The sequence below is a fragment of the Sciurus carolinensis genome, chromosome 1, assembly GCF_902686445.1.
Source record: "Sciurus carolinensis chromosome 1, mSciCar1.2, whole genome shotgun sequence".
Lineage (NCBI taxonomy): Eukaryota > Metazoa > Chordata > Mammalia > Rodentia > Sciuridae > Sciurus > Sciurus carolinensis.
In genome coordinates this window covers 61,250,611-61,274,336 of record NC_062213.1, presented here as the reverse complement: position 1 = coordinate 61,274,336, position 23,726 = coordinate 61,250,611, and the positions used below count along the sequence as shown (strand labels likewise).

The following is a 23,726-nucleotide window of genomic DNA, read 5'->3' as shown; positions in this document are numbered from 1 at the left end:
TTTTATTTTGTACCTCGAAATTATACTGCTTATTACTAATTAAATTGAAATCTGAAAAGAATAAATTGAAATATAAGTCTGAAGCATTTTATTATTTTCATTATTGAAAAATAATCTTGTGTATGTGATCAAATAACTGTCAGTGGGTAGATGATGTAGTAACAGGTATAAAGCAATGTAGAGACCCAGTGAATTTTAAGACCCTCCAAAACTTACTGTCCCAAATGAAAAAAGACTGCCTGGGTAATCCAGATGGTATGAGTGATTTCTGACTCACAAATTGAATAATTCATAGACTGTCTGCCTGACTGTGACAGAAGTGGACATTTAGAAACTTCCAGCTGTATGCTGGTGTGCCAGTCTTGCTGTATGTGCTGGTCTGAAAGTTTTGCTATTTCTAGAAAGGAGGATGCGCCTCAGATCCATATGAAATATTCCTTTAGGACTGGAGCTTCATGGAAGTGAAGTAAAAATTCCATGGTGAGCATTTTCAAAAGCTCCTTGTGCACTTTGCACCCTTCCCTAGTAAAATCTGTGAGCATGGTCCCATTACATACATTCTGAGAATTTCCTAGTGATCCTGATGTATTTATTGGATGAAGTTATTACTGAAGGAACATTTCCAAAACTACCCCGCTGACAGTCACCACTTAGCACTTGTTAAATATACACATGCCCAGGTTTCTCTCTAGATGAATTCTGATTCTGTGGGTTTCTAATGGGGCCCAGGAATCTGTGTTTTTATTAAATACTCTTAGTGTTCTTCAGGGAAATTTTACTGTAGGGAAATTCTCTCATATGGATGAATTTGATTCCAGAAATTAGTCTAATACATTTAAACTTGCCTGGTACTCATGATCCTGATATGACTACATCTTTTTTGCATGAAGTTTTTCTGTAAGCCCTTTGCAACTTACAAACAATATCTTCCTACTTGTCATTTTAAAAGCAAAATTCGAAAGTACTAAGTAAGAGTGTGTCTCCTAAGGATAAATGTACAATGGATGGTGAATATGTACAGAACAAAACAAACCACTAATGAGGTAGCATTGAAACTGAGATTAATGAAACTGATAACTGTGGGCCAGACCATTGGGTGGACTTGTGAGGTCTCTATCTCTTGTCCAGTGCCTGGAACCTGACCTCAGGGAGGTACAATGTCTCTTGGGACCATTGACCTTGAGAGGTCTGTGTCCTTCACCCATGATGGAGAAGTGGCAGAACACAGGGCCTGGGCTAAGCCCAGAGAACTCTGCCCTTGGGTGACTACACATCAAAGTTCCCACTGCCCCAGCTCTTGGGTTTCCATCCCCTTTACAATGAAAGCATTCATCTAGCTGGCACGTTTCCCATAGAACTTGCCATTTCTGGGTATTTTGTCTGCCACATATATTGGCCTCCCCTGCTCCTGAGTGCCCGTATCTGTAAGAGCTGTTTTACCTCCACCACTCCTGGGGGTTGGAACACTGTTGGGACAGGAGGGCTGAACACACAAGAAGTGAATGTGTCCACATGATTCTGGATCCACTCCTCTAAATTTTTTTCAAGGTACTCTTTAAACTTTTTCTGTTAGAGCCAGGTGGGGTGGTTCACACCTGTAATCCCAATGACTTGGGAGGCTGAGGCAGGAGGATCATGAGTTTGAGGCCAGCCTCAGCAATTTAGCAAAACCTTGTCTCAAAATAAACAATAAAAAGGGCTGCAGATGTGACTCAGTGGTTAATCACCCCTGGGTTTAATCCCTGGTACCAACAAATTAATTAATTAATTAATTTCTGTTAGAGGAAAAAAATATTTTCTGTAGTTATGAGCAGTTTGGTGACTACTCAATTATTTATATTCTAAAACCTATTCTGTCAAGCATTAACTAAATTTTGCTTAAAGAAATCTGTAGCCTTTGAAGCCATTTTTCATATTGAATATAGTGTATATTTTACCTGTGATTAGTGTTCAATGAGACCGTCTGCAAGTGATATTTTAGTTTGTGACTTTTTTCCCAAAGGAAATATGTTACTTTTCCTCAAAATTTATCATTCTTTTGGATTGTTCCATGTTAATATAATCCATTAATTGAAATATTTTAAAATGTTACAGAAGATGGTTCCCCCTCCTTGCAGCTATTTCAGTGAAGTGAACATAATCTTCAGGTTTTCTTTTTGTTCATTTACTCAATACTGTATATAAGTAGCAGGTGCCTTCTAAATGGGATCCCCAGTAAATGGTATAAAGTCATTAACTCTCTGCCTTCATGGAATGTGTAGTTCACTGAAGGGATGGATACAAAATCAATACATGTTGCAAATTGCTGTGCTACAGAAGGAAAAATAGTACTATAAAAAAATAGAAAGTTGTGTTTTCATTTACATTAAAAGTCAGGGAAGGCCTCTCTCCATCCACCAATCCATTCTTCCATCCATCTATCCATCCATCCATCATTTACCATCCATCCTTCCAACAGATATTGCTCTGATTTTTCTCTAAAGAGGTGACTTTCAAGCTAAGCTCTGAGGGATGAGTAGGAGATGGCCAGGAAGGAAAGTAAGTCAACGGGAGGAGAGGAAACAACTCTGATGTAGAAAAGAGTTTGGTGCATTGAAGGAACCAAGGAAAGGACCTTGTGTGGCTCTTTGAGCCAAGGACAGACTCTTGGTGAGAGACGATGCTGGGCGGAAAGTAGGGACCAGGGTCCGTTTATGATCTTATTGTAAAAGTTCAGTAAGAAACTGTTTATTTGCCTTCTGCATAGCTAGAGAAAACAGAAACAGAGAAGCAGAGAAAACAAAAGAGGAAGAAGGGTACTATTAAAGAATATGAAAAGGGTCTTTAATTGTCAGTTTCTCCCTATTGATTCTAATGCATACCCTTGAGCAAGATGTGGCCTCTCTTCTATGAACCAGTGTCTTACAAACTGGAGAAATTCACAGATAATTTGGGGAGGAAAATAAAAATGCATCTAGACCTCTTTCCCATATAACTTTAATAATTTTTTAAAATTTAGATTTACCTCAGGCATTAAAAAGAATGAAATTATGGCACTTGCTGGCAGATGGATGGAAATGGAGAATATCATGCTAAGTGAAATGAGCCAAACTCAGAAACTCAAAGGTCAAATGTTTTCTCTCAGATGTGGAAGCTACAGTAAAATAAAGAAAAGGGAAAGGAAAGGATAAGATAACATAAAGAACCAATCAAATACAAATTAATAGAGGAGTGAAAGGAAGTCTAGTAGAGAAGAGGAAGGAGAATGGGAGAGGGGTGGGAGGATGGGAAGGAAAAGGAAGAGGAATTAGGGAAGGTTATGAACTGAAATCGATTTTCATGTATTTTTGAACTTGTTGGGATGAACCCAACTACTATGTATAACCATAAAGCTCTAGTAATAAAAAAATAGATTTACAATCGTATATAGGTACTTCAATATGTAAAAAATAAGTTAAACTGCTAATTCACAATAAGGGGGGCTAGGGAAGAATAGAGGTACTTTGATTAGACAAAGGGGAGTGAAGGGAGGGGAAGGGGTACAGGGATAGGAATGATAGTAGAATGAATTGGACATCATTACCCTATATGTATATATGATTATATGACTAGTATAATTCTATATCATGTACAACCAGAAGAATGAGAAGTTATACTCCATTTATGTATGATGTGTCAAAATGCATTCTACCATCATGTATAAGTAATTAGAACAAATAAAATAAGGTAAACTTTTGTATGGTTTTACTTCATTTACAACATAAATCCAACCCGAATTGAAACAATAATATTGAAATTAACAACCTGAATTTAATGTGACAGATGATGTTTTGCATTTTGAAATGTTAGGGTACTACCCACGGAGGCTCAGCTTCCCCTGAGTTCAGCACAGCATCCCGTGGCTGCCGCTTTCTTAGGAAGCCTCCGTACAGTGCACTGGCACACCATTTGGCTATGCTTGGTGGAGATGCACCAGTTACATAGAAGGCCTGCTTCTCTCATGAGTCAGAAACCATCAAAGTAGAAGGACTCAGTGCCAAAGTCAGCCTAAACATAAACACAAAATCAATCCCTGAAACCAAGTAAGAGTCACAGAGATGAAAAATCTAGAGAGTTTTTGCAGACCCCTTAGAATACATGAATGAACTCCCATGGGTGAGTGAACTGGTGTTTGGAAAACATCCTAAATAAAGAGCAGATTATTCCCAGAGGCTTCCTAGAGGTAAAAAGGGAAACAATCTCTTCTCACATAGAGCCGTAGGACAGAATAACTTGTTCCTTCTAACATTCTAAAAAGGGATCATTAGAACTCAAAGTTTGGTAGGCCGGGAGGGATCATTAAGATCTGAGTGTAAGAAGAAGCCAGTTTGGATGAGGTCACAGTCCTTGTGGATTCTGCTTATGATATCCAGGACAGACCAGATTAGAAAGAGGCCACTGAGAGGTCTGCCTCCCTGGCCATGGGACTGAAAAGGCTTTGAGTAGTAGCCTCCAGAGTCAGGTACAAACCCATGCACTGGGTCCTGGGAAGAAAGTGTTAAGAGCTTTGGGAAACCTGACCCCTGCCCTCAGGCACACAAAGAACAGCTCTCATAGAAGTCAGAGTAGGGGCTCTGCGAAGTTGAGAGCTTTCAATAGTTTGTACAATTTATCAAATACAAACAGCAGCCATAAAGGAAATGTGCATTTTGTGACAAGGCAAAAAAAAAAGGTGTAGTCTATATTTGTAAGATGATCAGGTTAATAAGCTTGAAATGTCAACTAAAGCTGATTTTCACTGTTGCAAGTGATCACAAGTCTTCCTGTCCATCAACAGTGTTCATTGCTTCAGGGCAAGGTACAAAGGAAGTAAATTTGAAACTTTTAACTTGAAAACAGATTTTAACTTTAAAAGAAATGATACACATGCTGGGCCCGGTGGTGCACACCTGTAATCCCAGTGGTTTAGGAGGCTGAGGCAGGAGGATTGCAAGTTCAAGTCCAGCCTCAGTAACTTAGTGAGACCCTAAGCAATTTAGCAAGCCCCTGTTTCTAAATAAACAACAAAAAGGACTGGGGATGAGGCTCAGTGGTAAAGTGCCTATGAATTAAATCTCCAGAACAACAACAAAAATAGATGAAGAAGAAATGATATGCAAGAGATAAAGGCTAATATTTGTTAGATTCAGGCATCACTGAGAAAGAAAAAAAATCAGAAAGTTTCCTGAAGGTCACCAATTAGAGGTGGTTGTTTACTTTTTACCATGATACATAGATGAGGAAAGTTATAGGATATGGTAGCAGAGCAGTTTGGAGAGCTTTGGGGACAGTTTGAGAGGGATTTCCAGATATACTGAGGATCTGATGGTGGAAATGGCCCCAACAACACTTCTCTCCTGAACTCCTGGGGAGGAGTGGCATCATTTTCATCAAATAATCAGAGCAACCCAGCACAGCCACCCCAGGACAGAGGGGGTGGTATGGGGCATTTGGGCAGACAGAGCCTGGGTAGCTCTCTAGTGGACCCTGAAGCACTGGCCAGTGCCCCTGGATAGGGCGTTTGTTTCCCCACCTGCTGTGAGTGTTGACAGCCAATGCCTCTCAACTGTGTCCTTCCTCAAGAATTTCCCTCAGCTGGATGTGGAGAAAGAGGTACAGTCATACATTGCTGGTGGGACTGCAAATTGGTGCAACCACTATGGAAAACAATATGGAGATTTCTTAGAAAACTTGGAATGGAACCACCATTTGACTCAGCTATCCCACTCCTAGGTTTACACCCAAAGGACTTAAAATCAGCATACTATAGTGACACAGCCACATCAATGTTTATAGCAGCTCAATTCACAATAGGCTAAACTATGGAACCAACCTAGATGCCCTTCAACAGATGAGTGGATAAAGAAATTACATACATACACAATGGAATTTTACTTAACCATAAAGAAGAATGAAATTATGGCATTTGCAGGTAAATGGATAGAGCTGGAGAATATCATGCTATGTGAATTAAACCAATCCCAAAAAACCAATGGCCCAATGTTTTTTCTGATATGCAGATGCTAATTCATAATAAGGGGTGGGGCTAGGGAAGAATAGAGGTACTTTGGATTAGATAGGAGAGTGAAGGGAGGGAACGGGGTATGGTGGTAGGAATGATAGTAGAATGAATTGGACATTGTTACCCTATGTGCATGTATGATTACATGACCTGTGTAATTCTACATCATGTACAACCAGAAGAATGGAAAGTTATACTCCATTTATGTATGATGTGTCAAAATGCATTCTACTGCCATGTATAATTAGAACAAATAAAAAAATGGAAAGAAAAAAAATTCCCTCAGTCAAAGAGGACCTCCCAACTGGAGGTCATGTGAACTTTTGGGGGGCATCCTGCGTCCAACAACTCATTGACTGTGGGACATGTAAATATCTGCCCCCCTTGTCTCAATTGGAACAATTCAGGCTTTCCTAGCTCTGGAGTTTTCCGTACAATCAGTGTCTTTGCCCCTGTGCGGCAGGTCTCCCTTCCCTGTCTGCTCACCCCGGCTTCCCTCACTTCCTTGTGGGAGTTGTTCTGGGGTACACCTGCCAGTAAAACTTCTATAAGCAAATTTTGGTCCGTTTGCTGGAGAGCATAGTGACAACACACCTTCTTAGGTCTCCTGGGGTGTGGAGGTGACTGGAGATGAGTTCTCCTGACCTACTGTGGGTAAAAATTCCAAGCAGATGAGCTGCTGGTGGGTTGTTGTGGTGTGGTGAGAGGCAAGGCTGTGGGTGGATGTCACACAGGCAAAGGACTGGATGGGAGACGTGGCTGTATTTAGAGGATCTGTCAGAGCCAAGGTTGAGTCAGCTTTGGTGGGGAGGGGTGGACAGTTACACGCTGACCATGCCTGACTGTGTTGGGAAGACTGACCATGAGTGACCCTAGATATGAATCTTTCAGCAGCTGCAGCAAGGCCAGAGGTCAAATCCCAAACATCCAGCTGGACAAGACACCTCAAGGGAGGTCAGTGAGGACCAGAGGATGGCTCTAAATCCAGATGCCCCTCCCCTGAGGCCAGGAGAACACTAATCCACTTGAAAACGAGATTCAGTCGGAAACTCCCTCCACCAGCAAAGGGGAGGAGAAGGGTGACTGAATATTTACCCCAAAGGGATCTGTATTATAGTGGAGGTGACTGTTATCCTGAAGGGGACAAAATATATTTTTTCATCATTAGTGGAAATGGGTCTCTAGAGAGATGAATTTTGGTCTTAGAGACATAAAACAGTTCCATTTTTACATATATGAGATGCAACACTGCAGAAATATGCAACTGAGAAGAGGATAGCACACAGAACAACAGGAGGACAAACAAGCCATATACGCGATCTGCGGTGATGCATATACCGCTTTCATACTCAGGACAGGCACTGTCATTAGTGTTTTTATTTGAATAATTCTATGGTTCATGGAATTTTCATGTAAAGATCAGCAAGCTGCCCACTAAGAGTGCACTTTAAATAATACCCAGGATATTGAAGAGGTATTTCCCCAGCAGGCTGCCGGAAACATTGAACCTGGGGCACAACTGTGTATTGTCCTTTAAGAGAGAACAGATAGTTGCAGATGGACTATGACTGCTCCCAAGGAAACCTGCCAGAGTGACCTCCCTGCTCTAAAATGAAAACAAGCCTCCTGGCTCTGGCGTTTAGTTTTTCTAATTGCTTTTGCGCATGTTTGTCTCATTGAATTCTCCCAACAAGTCCCTGAGTTGGTTACTGTTGTAAGGAAAATGGAGGCATACCGTGGTTGTGGGCAGGCGTTCAAAACCAGAGCCCATGGGCATGGCCACTGCAACCCAATGCCTCCATTAGATATTCTCCTGTGGACATTTCAAATTGGATTTGTGAGGCACAAGAAATTTGGAGAGGCTTAGCCATGAGATCTTCCGGATGGGTACGAACATGGAGGGATTCGAGCCGTGACAGAAAATTCCAGTTGGGAATGAGGAGGGGTTAGTGGTCAAGTCAGAATCACCCTTACTTGGTGCGGGTAATGCATGTTGTAATTAGTTATTTGTGTGTCCAAGTTCTTCATTTAGAAAACCTGTATATAGTTACTTCCCAGGAGCACCTGTGCGCTGTATCACTGTATCCTTAATTGGAGTGTCTGTGGCTTGTCATTTAGTCCCTTTCACGTCACAAAAGAAGCGTGTCTTAGTAAGGAAGACTGGAGGGACTGAGGTTGTACCCGGGCAAGTGGAAAATCTTCAAGTGTTCTGGTAACATTTAGACACTCCCAACACTCAGCGGTGAAAAAGTCAACATTTGCCAAATTTCTAAGCTGTCCTTATCAGTCAAGTTGTTTTTCCCCTTTATTCTTGTTTCCATGCCTTAGCAAACTTACCACCAAGAGCTGTTTATGGTAATAGTGGGGTGCTAAGAGTACACATTTAAAATAGAGGACAACAGGATTGAAAACTTTTAAGAACATACCACAGATTGATTTAGAAATGCCTCGGAACTTCTCATTTTAACTTTCCTCCTGATGGAATCTATTTGTATCACTGGTTTCAGCCTTGTAGACTTGGAGGGAGCGGTGAAAGATGAACGGGCAGTGCTTAGCCACAAGGGGAGAACAACGTCATCCAGCCCCTAGAATAGCAACAGCAATAAATATGGCCATGTCGCTCTTCTGCTGAGGCTGAAACGACAGACGGGATCACATTTAAGGCACCCAACAGGCCTACTGGCTGCAAGAGGTGGCTCAGGGGTTGGGAGGAATCATGTACAAAAGTTGATGCTCTCTTAGAGACTTGATTTCAGAGCTGTGACTTAGTGCAGAAAGAGGATGCAGGCCACAGACCCCACTACAGAGCTGGAGGAGACTCAGCACCCTCCAGGCCTCAGGGGAGGACGTCCTACATCAGCTTTCAGGACAGCTGGCAAAAGGATCTTGAGAGCTGAGCTGAGAACTCCCCTGCACGTCTGAGAACTTGCTGTTATCTGCAGCTGCCCCAGTCATCAAGGCACATGCGTAATGAGGAAGGTGAAAAAGAGGGCTGTCGTTGGTCATCAGTTATTTAAAGAGGGCCCATCGGATTTCAGCCACTTCATTGTACAGAATCAGCATCTTTACTCTCAGAGGAAGGGGTACCTCCCTCCCTTCAAAACTCAAGCCTCCTTTCCAGACTAAGCCATTGGGTTCTAGTCACTTCCGGGACTCCTGGTACTTCACCTTCATCTGTCCATTTTCACTATAGTCTGATTTTATACATTGTATGGTCTTGTCTTTAGGTCATTGTGGTTTTACAAAACCATCTTTATCTTCTTTTGCCACTTGGAATTGGCAGGACTAGGTTTTTCCACTTTCATAACCTGCATGCAGCAGCTGCAAAGTTTTTAAGCTAGCCTGTGTAGCTGATTCTTCCCATGTGCTTTGGAAATCAAAGCATCACCTGAATCTGACCTTTTTTCCTTTCTCTGCTAAACTTCCCTGCTCTGAAACGATAGTTCCTTAAAAAGCCGTTCTCTTCCTCTCTGTGTTCTTTGTGGTCCACTGATCTCTCCAACCCGTCCCCACAGGAATTACCATGTCACCTATTTCTTTCATGTAGCTTTAATAGGCACAGACTCAACTCCATACTTTCGCTTGTCTCAGTTACATGCTAAGGATTTAAATTCACCTTTTCTCTGTAGCTCACAGTACTAATTTATTTGAAAAATACAGTATTTAAAAAATGAAAGCCAATGTGCTTTAGACTGGGATGCAACGTGAAATCCAGCACTATATTCTATTGTTACTGTTATCTTAGTTTCTTTAAGATCTTAAGACCAACAAGATAAGTGAAGTAGGCTTTAGGCTTTTATAGCACTAGCTCCTGTGTTTGTTCTCTCAATATCCCTGGTAATGTTGGATGGCTAAGAAAAAAATCATGCCAGTGTGTCGAAGTTGATGCCAAAGGAACATAGATGACTATTTGGTGCCCAGAATCCGCTGCTGCCCAGAATCTTATCTTGTCCTATTTTTACATTTGCAAAGTAAAATCTTACTTAGAGCAACCCTTGCAACATTAACAATTTCCTTCTTTGAAGTTATGTCTGAATTTTAGTGCCATTTTTCTCATGTGGCCAGAGACAATGCAGACATAAATTATTTTCACTTATTATTTACTGACTAAAACACACACACACACACACACACACACACACACACACACACACTGAAGGACATTTTAAAAAGAAATTCCAATGTATTATTAAATATTTTAATTTGAATTACAAAGATAGGTGTTGAATGATCTTAAACCCCAGAAAGATTCCTTTAAGCATAAAAGGAGAATGAGAAAATGAAGTGTCAGGGAAGACTCCCTGAATCATATATAGGAAAACAGCAGAAATAGGCAAGTTCCACTGAAAGGGGGGCATTCTGTAGTGATGAAAGAATAATTGAAATGTACACAAGCACTTTAGAAACGAGTAAGAAAGCACTAGTTTTAGGAAATATACTTAATTAAAAGCTGTAATTTCAAACTGAAGTATTAAGTATCCTCTATGAAATATGCTTTTCCCAAAATTATGTCTAATAGATTCTAGAGACTTTCATAGTTGCAAACATCCTCACTCTTGTTGCATCAATGAAGGAAATGTTAGTGATGTTACTAGTTTTTTTCCAATACTAGAGCACACTGGGAAGTGACCCTCTTTTTTCCCCCTAGATTTTGCCTACCTTCATTCATGTTATCAGTGCTGTTTGCAGAATATTGATACAATCATCAAGTGTTCTTTTAATGATCTACTCAACAGGCACAGCACGAAATGCACTCATGGAGCTATAAGTAGTTTCTCAGGATTTATCATGTCATTTCTATCATTAGAGAGTATATTATCTACCTCATAGTGATTATTTCATGTGTTTTTGAAGTCTAAATGGCTAGAATTCATGCTAAATCATTAGAATTTTTAAAATGAACTTCAAAAGGGCAGACAATCTAGCAGGATAACTCCTCCAGGAGAAAATAGTTACCCAGAATATTTAAAAATCAATTATTTTAAACTTCCTATCATTATTATCTAATTATAATTTTTCTGTATCATGTGTAAACTTTGTGCTAAATATTTAACACAGTCCTCAAAATATGCCAGTGAAGGTGGTGTAATTTCTTTACCTTGTTTATAGGTAAGGAAGCTGTGCCCAAGATCATACAGCTGGGGAGTGTGAAACCAGGAATGGAATCAGTTCTGACTATAAATTTTGAGCTCTTAACTACTGTTCCATATACCAGATTGGAGAAGAATGCTAAATTGACATGGAGAAATGACACAGTGAAGTATAACCTTGGCTACTTCACTCACAATGGAAAGACCCCACAGGACTGGACCAACATGTCCAGATTCATCACTGTTAAAGCAAGTAACTGAACAGAAGTCAGATTGTGATGCCAATGTATACAGAGATGGCTATAGAGTTGGTTGACCTGTTCATGCACAGGCTGAGGCAAGGAGTGGGCAACACTGAATGTGCATGGAATTTGGAGCTATGAGCCTCGTGTTTAGTTTCAGCTCTACCACTAATTAGTGGGATGGACAACTCTACACCTCAATGCCGATTCCTTATCTCTAAAGGGGGGTTGTTGGGCAATCAAATGAATGCTATTTATAAAGCCACTTTGTAAACTTTTAGAAGGAACTCATGTATTATTAGAGGAATGTTGTAATAATTGTTAGCTTATTTTTAGAAGGTTATTCTCTTCATCCTCCTTCCCCCAATATTTTCTATGCACTCTAAACAATCTTCCTCCTGCAGTAAAAACACTCAGTGACTTGAGGCTTGGTTAATATTTATATGTAAGACTAGAGAAGCCATAGCTGTTGACCATGGTTGTGCTTCATATAGTGAGGCTAGATCTTGTAAGAACTTGATATCTGAACCAGACTTCTGAGTTTAAGAGTCAGTACATTACTAATAGTGTGAGTTTGGGCAGTTTACCTGACCACTCTGTGCTTCAATATCCTTATTGATAAAATAGGGATGATACTTTTATCTGCCTTTAAGGGATTTTTTTCAAGTGTTAAATGAAATATAAATACAAAACCCTCAAAACAGTTCCTGGTACACAGTAAACATGCCAAAAAATTAGTAACCAAGTAGTGCAAATGCCTCTGTTTGAATTTCACATGGTCCATCTATATGTATTTATTCTGAACATGTATACCATTCATGACTGTAGAGATGGATAAAAGTGGATAGATAGATGTCAACTCCTTTCCATTAGAAATATGGCTCAAAGTGAATTTTCTTCTAAAAAATATCTTAGCATATCATTAGCATTATTATTTATTCTTTGGGAAATTAGAAAATTCAATTATTGTAAGCTATAATAACCTCACTCCTAGACCTTCCTGAATTAAGAAGTTGTGCTTGGTATTAAGTATGATTATTTGCCCTGGGATGTAAGAAAGACCAGAGGAAACATGGCTATTCTTGATCTGCAGCATTTGCTCAGAAGCCAACAGGGAAATAATTGCACATGTTTAGGAAAGAGTGGTAAAGTCTTCACATCTTGATCTTGGGAACTCTAACTGGTGGCTTGGCACCATAAGATTTTACCTGTTTTGTAGAGGTTGTTCAAAATTATTGAACTTTTTCTTCCAGGCACAATTAAGTCAGTCTTATTACTTTCACACACTATTCTTCTTTACAAATTTTACAGATAGTGAAACAAGAGACCAAGAACTGTTAATCAGTTATACAACTAAATTAATAGTTGTCAAACCTTATGTGCATCAATGGAAACTGCGGGACTTTGAAACACAGATTGCTGGGCCCTACCCCCAGAGTTAACGATTCTGTAGAATGTGCATGTTTGTCCAGTTCCCAGGCAATGATGGGGGTTGCTCATCAGGGGACCACACTTTGAAACCACTGTGATAAATTAAATATGGAAGCCAGGTTGATTAGAGCTCTGGTAAACTAGTCAGAACCATTGCAGTTCTTTCACCAATCAATGTACTCTATGAGCCATCTTTTCTCTCTCTTAATTAGATAATGCTTAGAGTTTTGTAGATAATTGAAAACATCAGATAGCAGGAATTGTGTTCACATTCAAGATAAGAATTCTTAAGAATCATTTCTAAATGAGGAACCTTCCTCTTTTTTTGTGGCAGGGAGTGAGCATTAACTGGTCTGCTTATGCCTTGGTTCCACATATTGGTGAAGAGCCCCTTTGACACATAACTTTTTCATGCCACTAAGCCTTGGTCACTGAGCTCTTGTCTACAGTGTGCTTTTAGTCACGGTATGACTTGTTTGCAGTGTGCTTGCTTTATCATGCCTGTTTTATGTGAGCAAATACTCCCCACTTATTTTTTTTTTCATATGTGTATCCCACATATAAATCCTATGTAATTCACAGGGATTAGATTACTGGCATGGGTCAAGGCAAAACAGCTAAAGTACTTTTTGCTTAGTATTAACACTGTTACTGTCAGGAGAAAGTGGAGACAATTCAATTTTTCTATAAGTTTAAAAGATCTTTTTAAAATTTGGAAGGTCTGCTTTTAAACTTGCTTAGTTAAATATATTCTTTGGAGAATATCACCATGTCTGTTATCTAATTTATCAAGAAAGAAATATAGCCATGGAATGGTTTTTTCTTTAAAAATAGAGACCTCTTGTGGTCATTCATAATAGTACATTAAAAAACAAAAACCACGAGTATTCTACTTTGTCACGTTTCAATATCTCAGATTTAGATCTTGTTTTTTTTTTAATATAAGAATTACCTAATAACTGTCAAAATCTTTAAGATCAGTAACAGGACCTTAGATAATGGTAACTGTTATAAATATATACATCAGTTATACAGTTATACAACTTAACAATTGTATATTATTAAATCCAAACTTTATTGAAACAGGAAAGTGCAGAAATCATAATTGTTAAGGTCAAGGAACTTTTCCAAAATGGGTATGTCTATGTAGCCAAAATATGTAGATTTTTATTACAACTTTATTATAATTTAATAGGTAAGGTAACTCAGATTCAGAGAAGGTATGTATGTTGTTTTAAAACATCAATCAAATCCATTTGGATTTCATTTACTCAGAAACATCTAAAATATAAGGTGCTATAATAACTAGTAACATGAAAGTTTACAGAGTCATGATCCACAATACACATTTGTAAATATCAAATTTTGTCAAATGAAATTACCATCACACATAGCATTTTTAGAGCAGGAGGCTAACAGGCTACAATTTATTATTATTTGTCACTGTTTTCATTGTTATTGGTTACCTATTCTTTTTCTCCATCAATTAATAGGTTTTAATGCATCTTTTATGTACCAGGCACTATTCTGGATTCCTGGTGATATAAAATGAAAAATATTGAATCCTTGTCCTTAAGGGGCTTAGTTTAATGCACATGAAAAACATAAATAGTAGCCAATAAGATACCATAGCCAATAAGATACCATAGCCAATAAGATACCATAGCCAATAAGATGTAATAGAAATGTATATATCTATGTGGAATAATTTCCAATAAAGTTGCTATTTTTTCCCCAAAGTCCACCCCATGTGGTCTATAGTTTGAAAGTTCAATACTCCTTGTTTTAGGGCAATCATAATATTGAAGAAAATAATACTGACTAGTAGTAAGAAATTCATTTTTATGTCACAATTTTTTTCACTAACTCTAGGATTTTGGACTAGTGTCTCAGCTACTAAACCTTGTTTCCAGGTTGGGGGTGTAGCTCAGTGGTAGAGCACTTGCCTAGTATCCATGATCCTTAGCACTATAAAAAAAAGGTGGGGAATAGGGAAGATCTCTCATTTTCTCAATTGCTAATTATAGATCATCATGAAGATCAAACTAGGTTATAAGAAAGTGCTCTTTACATGCAAAAGTTTTATGTCATTTGTTTATCAGGTATTAATGCAGTAATCTAGTTCATGGTTTTTATTTTTTTTATTCTGTTGGGAAGATGTGCTAGAGAAAGTGCTCAGTGTTCTGTAGTGGAGAGTTTGATATGTATATATCCACTTTCTTCCTAAGCACCATGAAAAAAGGTACCTCAGATAGTTGGTGTCTGAGAAATAGAGAAGGAAGTAGAACTAAAGTTGGTTGGGACAGGAAGAAACACCAAAAACTGATTAGTATACAAATGTACTCATTTACAGATTTACTCAGGATTTTCCTGGCTATCATCATCAAAACAATTTATTAAATACTAAATAAGAGATACATTCCATGGTATGTTGGTAAATGTTTAACAACCAATCTCTGAAATAAACATACCATTTACTGATTTCTGTAGTGTAAATATCGCTATGGCAAATTTCAAACTACTTACATGGTATCATTGAAAAAGGAGTTAGGAAGAGATGCACAAAGCACACCCTTATGTATTATTTTCATCATGTAGATATAATACATAAATAAACTCAAGAATATAGATAATAGGATAATTAGGGAGTGATAAGTTTTGTATATTTGCTGGCTTTCTTTAAAAAATAATTTATTAAATAGAAAAATCAATTTGATTAATTTTTTTAGTAATGGTTGGATTGAAATCCAGCTTGCAAAATTCCTGAAATTTTAACATTTAGCTATCATGATCCAGTGGCAGCACAATACTGGGTATATTGGCAATTGCACTAGTATGATACTAGTTATGGTAAAGATTATTGCCTCTTCTGGGAATCCTCTCTGTATTAGATGCTTTGTTATCATGATTTACATATCTAAGCAATTAGAACACTTCATTTAGATGTTATTTTTCTCCCTGCAAACTTGAGGTCCATAGAGCTAGTGACTATGGGTTTTAACCCATGTCTTCTGCATCCAGCACTATGCCTGGAACATGTGGTACTCACTAAATGTATATTGAAACATTAATTTTCCTGAATCAGGCTCCTGTCCTCTTGGAGCCCACAAAATTGCTAGGATATACAAAGACATAGTACAGAATACACAGACAATTTAATAGAAGCTCTGAATTAACACCTGAATGGGTAATATGATTTTTGTAATAACCCGTAGGTGTTTTTTTACTGGGATAGAAAATAAAAGGAATTATAGATCACTGCAAATAGATACAGCAGTTCTAACCCCATTGTGATTAAGAGAACATACCATCATCCTTTATATCATCTGTTTAATGATATTCTTTTAGTGTTCACATCTTTAAGAAGTAAAAGCAACACATATTAACTATAGAAAATTTAGAATCTACAGAAGCATAAAGAAATAGAAACCACCTATATTTCACAAAGTTGATATATTAGTGAGGAAAAGTTAAGACAGAAGCATCTGGAAAACCCCAAGTAACACTACCTGTTATGGTTTAGATATGTGTTGTCCCCCAAAAACTCATGTGAGAGACAATGCAAGAAAGTATGGAGGTGAAATGATTGTGTTACGACAACCTTAACCTAATCAGTGCATTAATCCACTGATAGGGATTAACTGAGTGATATCTGTAGGCAGGTAGGGTGTGGCTGAGGTGGTGGGCCATTGGTGGGCATTCCTTTGGGGTTTATATTTTGTCTCCATTGAGCAACGCTGAACTGTTTCCTAACTATCATGTCCTGAGCTGCTTTCCTCCACCACACCCTTCCACCATGATGTTCTGCCTTACTTTAAACCCAGAGCAATGGAGTGGGCTGTCTACCAACTGAAACCTCTAAAACTGTGGGTCAAATAAACTCTTCCTCCTCTAAAATTGTTCTTGTCAGGTCTTTTAGTTGCAGCAATGGGAAAGCTCTCTAAAACACTGCTTTAATCTAAATGACTTATTTTTTTCTTTCAGTGAGAGTGTGGAGTTTTGAAGATGGAGGTTGTTATGATAGTTTTGCTCCCTAGTATCTTCAGAGGCTCAGTTTCCCTCCCAGCTCATGGCTCAGCCATCTCTGGGGTGTGGCTTCCTTCATCATCATCTAAGTCAGCATCCATTTTCCTGGGGGCAGGATGGAGACCGGGAAGAAGAGGTAGGGATCTGCCTGTCTCTATGAGGATGATTCTCAGAACCTCCGTGTGGCCCATCCATGCCATCACATTTGAATATAGTCATAAAACCACATTTAGCTGCAGTGTAGCCTGGGAAATGTAGTCTTTATGCTCAGCAGTCACGTGCTTTGCTAAATTTTCTATTACCAAGAATAAGGGGAAAATAGACTTTTAGGACCAACAGTAGATTTTACCACAGTTATTTACTTATACTGCAAATACAGGAATTATTATAAGTTATGCCCATTTTGAAGGTTTCTGATGCATATTGATAAACTTCCCTTCAGAGGTCCTTCACATGTTTACACTGCCAATGAATATGAATGCTTGGTACTAAACACCCACACAACAATCAATTGGTGCATTCAATGTTCACTATATGGCTTTGCTATTGGAAAGATTGTATGGAGAAAGTTCTTAGCATTTGATGAACCAGGGTTTTACTGTCTGGACTCTTTCAGCATCAGTTGGCTCAACAAGAGTGTTGAATTTATTCAAATATTGAGGTAGTTTGGTGAATCAAGGAAAAAGGAACTATGTAATATATTTAAGGATCTGGAGTTGGAGACTTAAAAATATAGTTCTTCTGAAGAGGAATGGGAGGAGAGGATTATATAGGTACTGTAGTTGTAAGAATTATGAGACCTAAAGAGATGATTCAGGGTAATATAATGTCTCTTCCTGTCAGCAGAGGGGCTTTTACACACATTTCATCAACTGCTACATTCCAGGCAGTCTCTTGGTACTTTTCTCCTGGTGCAATTCTTTCATGGACTTCCTACAACATTCTGGGTTGGCATATATTTTTACATATCCATATTTTATACATGATGAAGTAAAGGCTGAAGAGAGGTCAAGTTGGGGTGTAGGTCAATTAGACTCCATTCTGTCTAATTTCAAATTTTGTTCTTTCCCCTTCTACTTTAAAGTGAGCTGATGGGGCTGGAGGTGTAGTTCAGTAGAGCAAGTGCTTGGCATGATTGAGGACCTGGATTCAATAGCAACACTGGGCCTGAGGTGGGGTGGGGTGAGGGCAGTGATAAAAAACAAATGGCAAGGAGATCATTTTTTTTTGGAGGAGCGGGTACTGGGGATTGAACTCAGGGGCACTATACTGTATTTTATTTAGAGACAGGGTCTCACTGAATTGGTTAGCACCCCTTTTTTGCTGAGGCTGGCTTTGAACTTGAGATTCTGCCTCAGCCTCCTGAGCTGCTGGGATTACAGTTGTGCACCAGTGTGCCTAGCTAAGGAGATCACTTTTGCTGAAGCATTTAAATTATCATAAGGATATACAAAGACAGTATAAAATCTTTTAAAATTATAAAAATTACAGGGAACAACAAATGAAGTGCTGTCTTTATTGCACTTTTTAGAAGAACCTCATGAGATTTTTGTGTCTTCTAGGGGCCCTTCCTATCTGGGTGGTACCATCACCTCCTTTCTCACAGTACCTTGTGTTGGCCCTGGGATAGTTTTAATCCTTTTTTGTGGTTGTCTGTTTGTTGTCTCTGTCACTGGAATTATATTTTGAGTGCCAGATATCAGGTCATGTACATCTTTGTATTCTCAGGATCTAGCAAAATACCTGGAAAATAGTAGGTACTCAATGTTTGCTGAACAAATTATACAGGGATTTATTTCACGATCATATTTATGTGTATTTATTTAAAATGATGCCAAATTTTAAGAGGTATGCAATAGTAACTAGTATGAAATTGATTCTGATCATGGCTATAAAGAGATTTTATGAGGCAACTGAGCTTGTGAATAATATTAGATGTCTACAACGTGCCAGCTGAATATTTAACATTTTATTTATGTATTACGGTCTTGCAAAAGCCTTATGAACAAAATAAAAATACCTCTACTTCAAAAAATGGGGAAAAAGAGAAAAACTAGGACGTAAGCCCAGGTAGTTTTGCTCTAAAATTTCTATGTTTAACAACTAGGCTATTTTACATATTTCGCCAATGTTTGTGAATTTTTTTTTTTTTTTTTTTTCCTTTCTCATGACTCCATAGTAGCATCTTCTAATGAAAACTTATTGGCCCTGATTTATCTGTCACCGGAACTTCCTTTCCACCAAAGGAAAAGCCCTAAGTATCTTGGGAAATTGCTCCCTTCTACCAGGCAGCCTCCAAAGCCAATGAGTAATTTGCTATCTCCATTTTCTCCTCACTCGCCGTAGTAACCAGGGGCTCATATTTTAGAGGTTTTTTTTTTTTTTTTTTTTTTTTTTTTAAATCTTTAAAACGCCCAGTTGCACCTTCCAGCTGACTCCCGCGCCCCAGGGCCTCTCCCGCGTCAGACCTCTGCTTCTCTGCGGACTCGGCCCCGCAGCTTTCTCGCGGACGAGACTACACTTCCCAGAGGTCTCTTCATCATCCGACTTGTCTTTCGCGCCGCGACCGGCGTCGGGGCAAAAACCTAAAGAAGCTCCGCCGGGCGGCGTGGGTGGGAGAGGCGCTGGGCGGACGGCGAGGCCCTTCTGCGCTCACGCACTCCGCAATGGCTCGGAGGCAGGACGAACCGAGGGCGGCCGCGCCCTTGATGGCGGAAGGCAAGTCCGATGCGGAGGTTAAGCTCATTCTGTACCACTGGACGCATTCCTTCAGCTCTCAAAAGGTACAGGCCTCAGTTGCCCAGGGCGGCGCGGATCGGGTTTCAGCACCGGGACAGCTCCCGCTGGGTGTCTCAGACCACGCTGGCCTACCCAGAAACCCGCCTCCGGAGAACTGACCTCGCGGGCACGCACCCCCGGGCAGGGATGAGCTTTGGTGGAAGGCGGGAGAATCGGTCTGAGATGGAAAGGGAGTGACCCGAACACTGCCAGTCATGACATGCGACGAGAAAGCGTCACTTTCAGTATTTGAAAGGCCTCTGAGCCTTGCGCGCTAGGCCCTGTGGAGTCACGCAGAGGGAGGCGCCTTAACTCAACTACTTAATAATCTACATTCCTTCCCCCATCCCCGCTTCACTCTTGCTCGCATTCACTGCCCTTCAAGGCCCAGCATATCCGTACTTCAACTTCTTGCCTGGGGAGGACCCATAATTAGGTTTAGGTCACAAAGTGGTGGTGATGGGGAGGGTGACTATAATGCATACAGACAATCATTTTCAATACTTATTTGTTTTCTCTAATTTTTAAGAGTAGAACCCTAGGCTACATCTCACTTGTTCATTGTGGGAACAGCAATCATTACAAAGAACATTTAAAATGTTAATAACTCGGGAAGCCCAGCAAGGCTGCTTAGTGGCATCCAGGGAAGTCATTTAACTGAAAACTTATCTGCACTGCAGTAACCCGTGTGAACTCTTCCAGGTGCGCTTGGTAATTGCTGAAAAGGCTTTGAAGTGCGAGGAACATGATGTAAGTCTGCCCCTGAGTGAGCACAATGAGCCTTGGTTTATGCGTTTGAACTCAACTGGAGAAGTGCCTGTCCTTATCCACGGGGAAAACATAATTTGTGAGGCCACTCAGATCATTGATTATCTTGAACAGACTTTCCTGGATGGTAATGTTAAGGCTATTTGTGATTTCTTGGATTTACTCCCAACACAAATGTGTTCCTTCTTTCTCTCACCACACCCCTCCCTCCCTCCCCCTCTCTCCTTTCTCATTTCATTATGGTGGGTTAGTGATTAAAAACCTTTTCCATTTCCATAAGCATACAAATATAATATAGGTCAATGACAAATTTTGCATAAAACTGTGTAACTCTGTTTAAAAGAATTTCATTTAAAATACAAATGTCAAAATTTCCTTTTAAATTCGTTTGCAGAAAACCCTGCAGGTGTGTGTCTTGTGGTCATGATTTATCAGCCTTAGAGTCAAATTCAGAATATTGGTTCTAAATGTATACTGTAAAAACCAATTTCATCTAATCTATCAAATGGTTTCATCTTAAGAAGAGGAAAAAGAGGAATAAACCTTAGACAAAGAAGAATAGAACATTGGTATACTTGGAATTCCTTGCCCCAGTTATTTCTGTATAGTTGAAATTTTTAATTTCTTTTATAGAATGGGGCTTCAATTTGTATAGTGTTTGTCAGTAATAGTCATTTATTAATAACTTATATGTCAAGCATTTTATAGTTTCTATTCTAATCGGTCATCAGATGAACCTGAGACAGGAAAGATAGACTAATTATTCCCATTTTGTGCATGGGGAAAGAGAAACAGGGTTGCCTAAGGTAATAAAGCCATTTTTGAAAAAAATATTTTTAGTTGTTGATGGACCTTTATTTTATTTATTTATTTATTTACGTATTTACTTATTTATATGTGGTGCTGAGAATCAAACCCACTACCTCATGCATGCTAGGCAAGCGCTCTACCACTGAGCCACAACCCCAGTCTGTAATAGAGCCATTTTGTAGCAGGGTCTTTGGTCACCATAACCTTCATACCAAACTGGCTATTTCCCATAGTCTTTGCCACTTACACATTCTCACTTGTTCCTAGTGACAACCCATTTAGGTGAACTGTGACTTCATTTTCCCAAGATTATACAACTGATCCCTGGTGGAGACGAGAGCAGAGCACTGGGCTCCTTTCAGCTGAGTTCTAAGAGAACTGAGCTCCAGTTACTTTTAATCTGCTACTAGTTATGTTGATGTTAATTTCATAGGATGAAACCAGCATATAACCCTGAATTAGAAGCATCTAAGGAAGGAAATTACTAGACTAAGAATTATCTGAGGTACCTAGAAGGAAAATGGGTATGAGACCTAAATGAGGAGGATGGGGCAGCCCAGGAACTTAAATGAGCAATCCCTATTTGTGTGTGTGTGTGCGTTTGCGTGTGTGTGTTGGGGGACCACTATTAAAGTTTAGTTCCCTAGATTCTGGATTCTGATTGGAGGATTAAAGGTGACCTTGGCCTAAATCAGATGTTTCAATGAACAACTTATTCTTCACAATTATTTGTTGTTGCTTACATGCTGGGAACCATACTGAAAATAGTGATTGATTTGACAATTTTTCTCAACCTTAAGCTTTTTGGAAATGGAAAATCTGTTAATAATAATTTGTATTTCTTGACAGAAATGAGTATACTAATGAGCAAAAAAATGTGTAAGAATTCTATTTTATATGATCAAAAACTTTAAGTGGAAAATCATATTTAAATCTTTTGGTAGCACTGATGAACTGATACTACTACTGTCATATTCTATTTCTCTTGCATTTTCTTTTTCTCCTCCTTACACTGTTTTTCCTTCTTAGAAATTTAGCAATGTAAAATGATACTTTATAACAGTGATGTTACTGTTACTAGGTTTACTAAAAATTTTTCTTGGGCTTTCTCTTTTGATTTTACCATATAATAATGACAAAACAGAAATGCATTCTGGATCTTGCTAAGTTAAATAAGTAAACCAGGAAAATACCATTTTTTTATGATTGCTTATTGAAATAGAGAAGGTACTGTGAACTACATGATAGAATGAAAATATAGACTCTACAGACTTTAGTTCTGGTTGAGCTATTATAAGAAAGCAACCAAGAGTTCCAGCTTTTAGTCTGGTGTTGCTACTAACTTGCTGAATATCTTGAGTGACTAAATTTCTCTATTTGCCTTTTAGATTAGGTGATCAGGTTTATCAGTTGTAGAGATAAAACCAGTCCAGCAACCTCTTATTTCACTCTTTCCCAGGAGGGTAAGTATCCAACTGGAAAAGATTAATAAAAGATTAAGAGATCTATAATTTATGGTAGATATAAAGACAGAAAGAGAGCAATAGTTACATAAATCAAGGCTAATCCAGTTGAAAGGTCAAGATGAAATTTACCTCAGAGTATTGGAATTAAAAAACAAAACAAACTTTCATCAGTGTTATCACTATTGTAATTAAGATACTTAATTTTTATCTTCAAGAACTCATGGGAAAATAGGAAAAGAGCCAGACAAGTGATAAACAAATGTAATCCCAACTGTGAAAAGAAAGGAGACCGAGGAATCCTGTGATCCTGGTATTTGAAATGTGCTCCGTCCACCAGTAGCACTTGCGTCACCTAAGAGCTTGTTAGAAATGCAGCATTGTGAATCTTACAGCAGGTCTTCAAAATCAAAACCTTTGTTTTAACAAGAACCTTGGGTGATTTATATGTACATTAAAGTCTGAGAATAAAGCTATAAATTACTGTGTTTAAGCTTTAAGCACTGCTGTAAATTACTGTCTTTAAATCTGGCAGAATTCTAGAAAGCATTGCCAAAGTTGTTTTTTTATCCTTTCCAATTAAATAACTACTCTCCTGGGAAAGAGAAAAAGAGTGAAATAAGAGTTGGTTGGACCTGTTATATTTCTGCAACTGATACAATTGCCAAGAGTTTTAAAAACACATTTAAAAAAGTTTTGGGTCTCTCAGTAGAAGAAACTAGCTTAATAAGTTTGACAGGGCTTGAAAATGTCACAAACACTTTTTAAAAATGTGTCTATTATGTGCCAGCCATGGTTGTAGATACAGTGTATCTTGATGTGAGTAGAGCAATTCAGATCACTTTATACAATACCCTTCTGAGATAAAGGGGCAAATATAGCTAGATGATAGTAATGCACCATGTGTAGATGAATAAATTACCATATTGAAGAATATTCATTTATAGATTTGTTATACCAGGTTACTCTTCCAGCTGCAGACTCTCATTTTACTTATGATAGTTTGTATCATACTTTATTTTAAATATTTGAATGACCTGTAGAGTAGGTAAGCGCCATGAGGTCAGAGATGATGCTATCTTATTAAAAACTATATTCC

The 23,726-nt window shown here is 38.8% G+C and overlaps 1 protein-coding gene across 4 annotated transcripts in view; it reads left to right on the top strand.

Annotated features, from left to right (window-relative positions):
- Gdap1 (ganglioside induced differentiation associated protein 1) overlaps nucleotides 1-23,726 on the top strand; it is a 47,591-nt gene that overhangs the window by 10,763 nt on the left and 13,102 nt on the right. Inside the window, exons 1-2 of one of the 4 annotated variants that reach the window (XM_047528111.1) lie at nucleotides 19,211-19,591; nucleotides 20,289-20,481. The exons of 1 other annotated variant lie outside the window; for it this stretch is intronic. In XM_047528111.1, coding sequence (XP_047384067.1) covers nucleotides 19,475-19,591; nucleotides 20,289-20,481 — 310 coding nt within the window. In that variant the 5' untranslated portion in view covers nucleotides 19,211-19,474. Of the gene's footprint in view, nucleotides 1-19,210; nucleotides 19,592-20,288; nucleotides 20,482-23,726 lie in introns of those variants that run through there. 2 more of the 4 variants (XM_047528140.1, XM_047528131.1) reach the window with 2 other exon arrangements.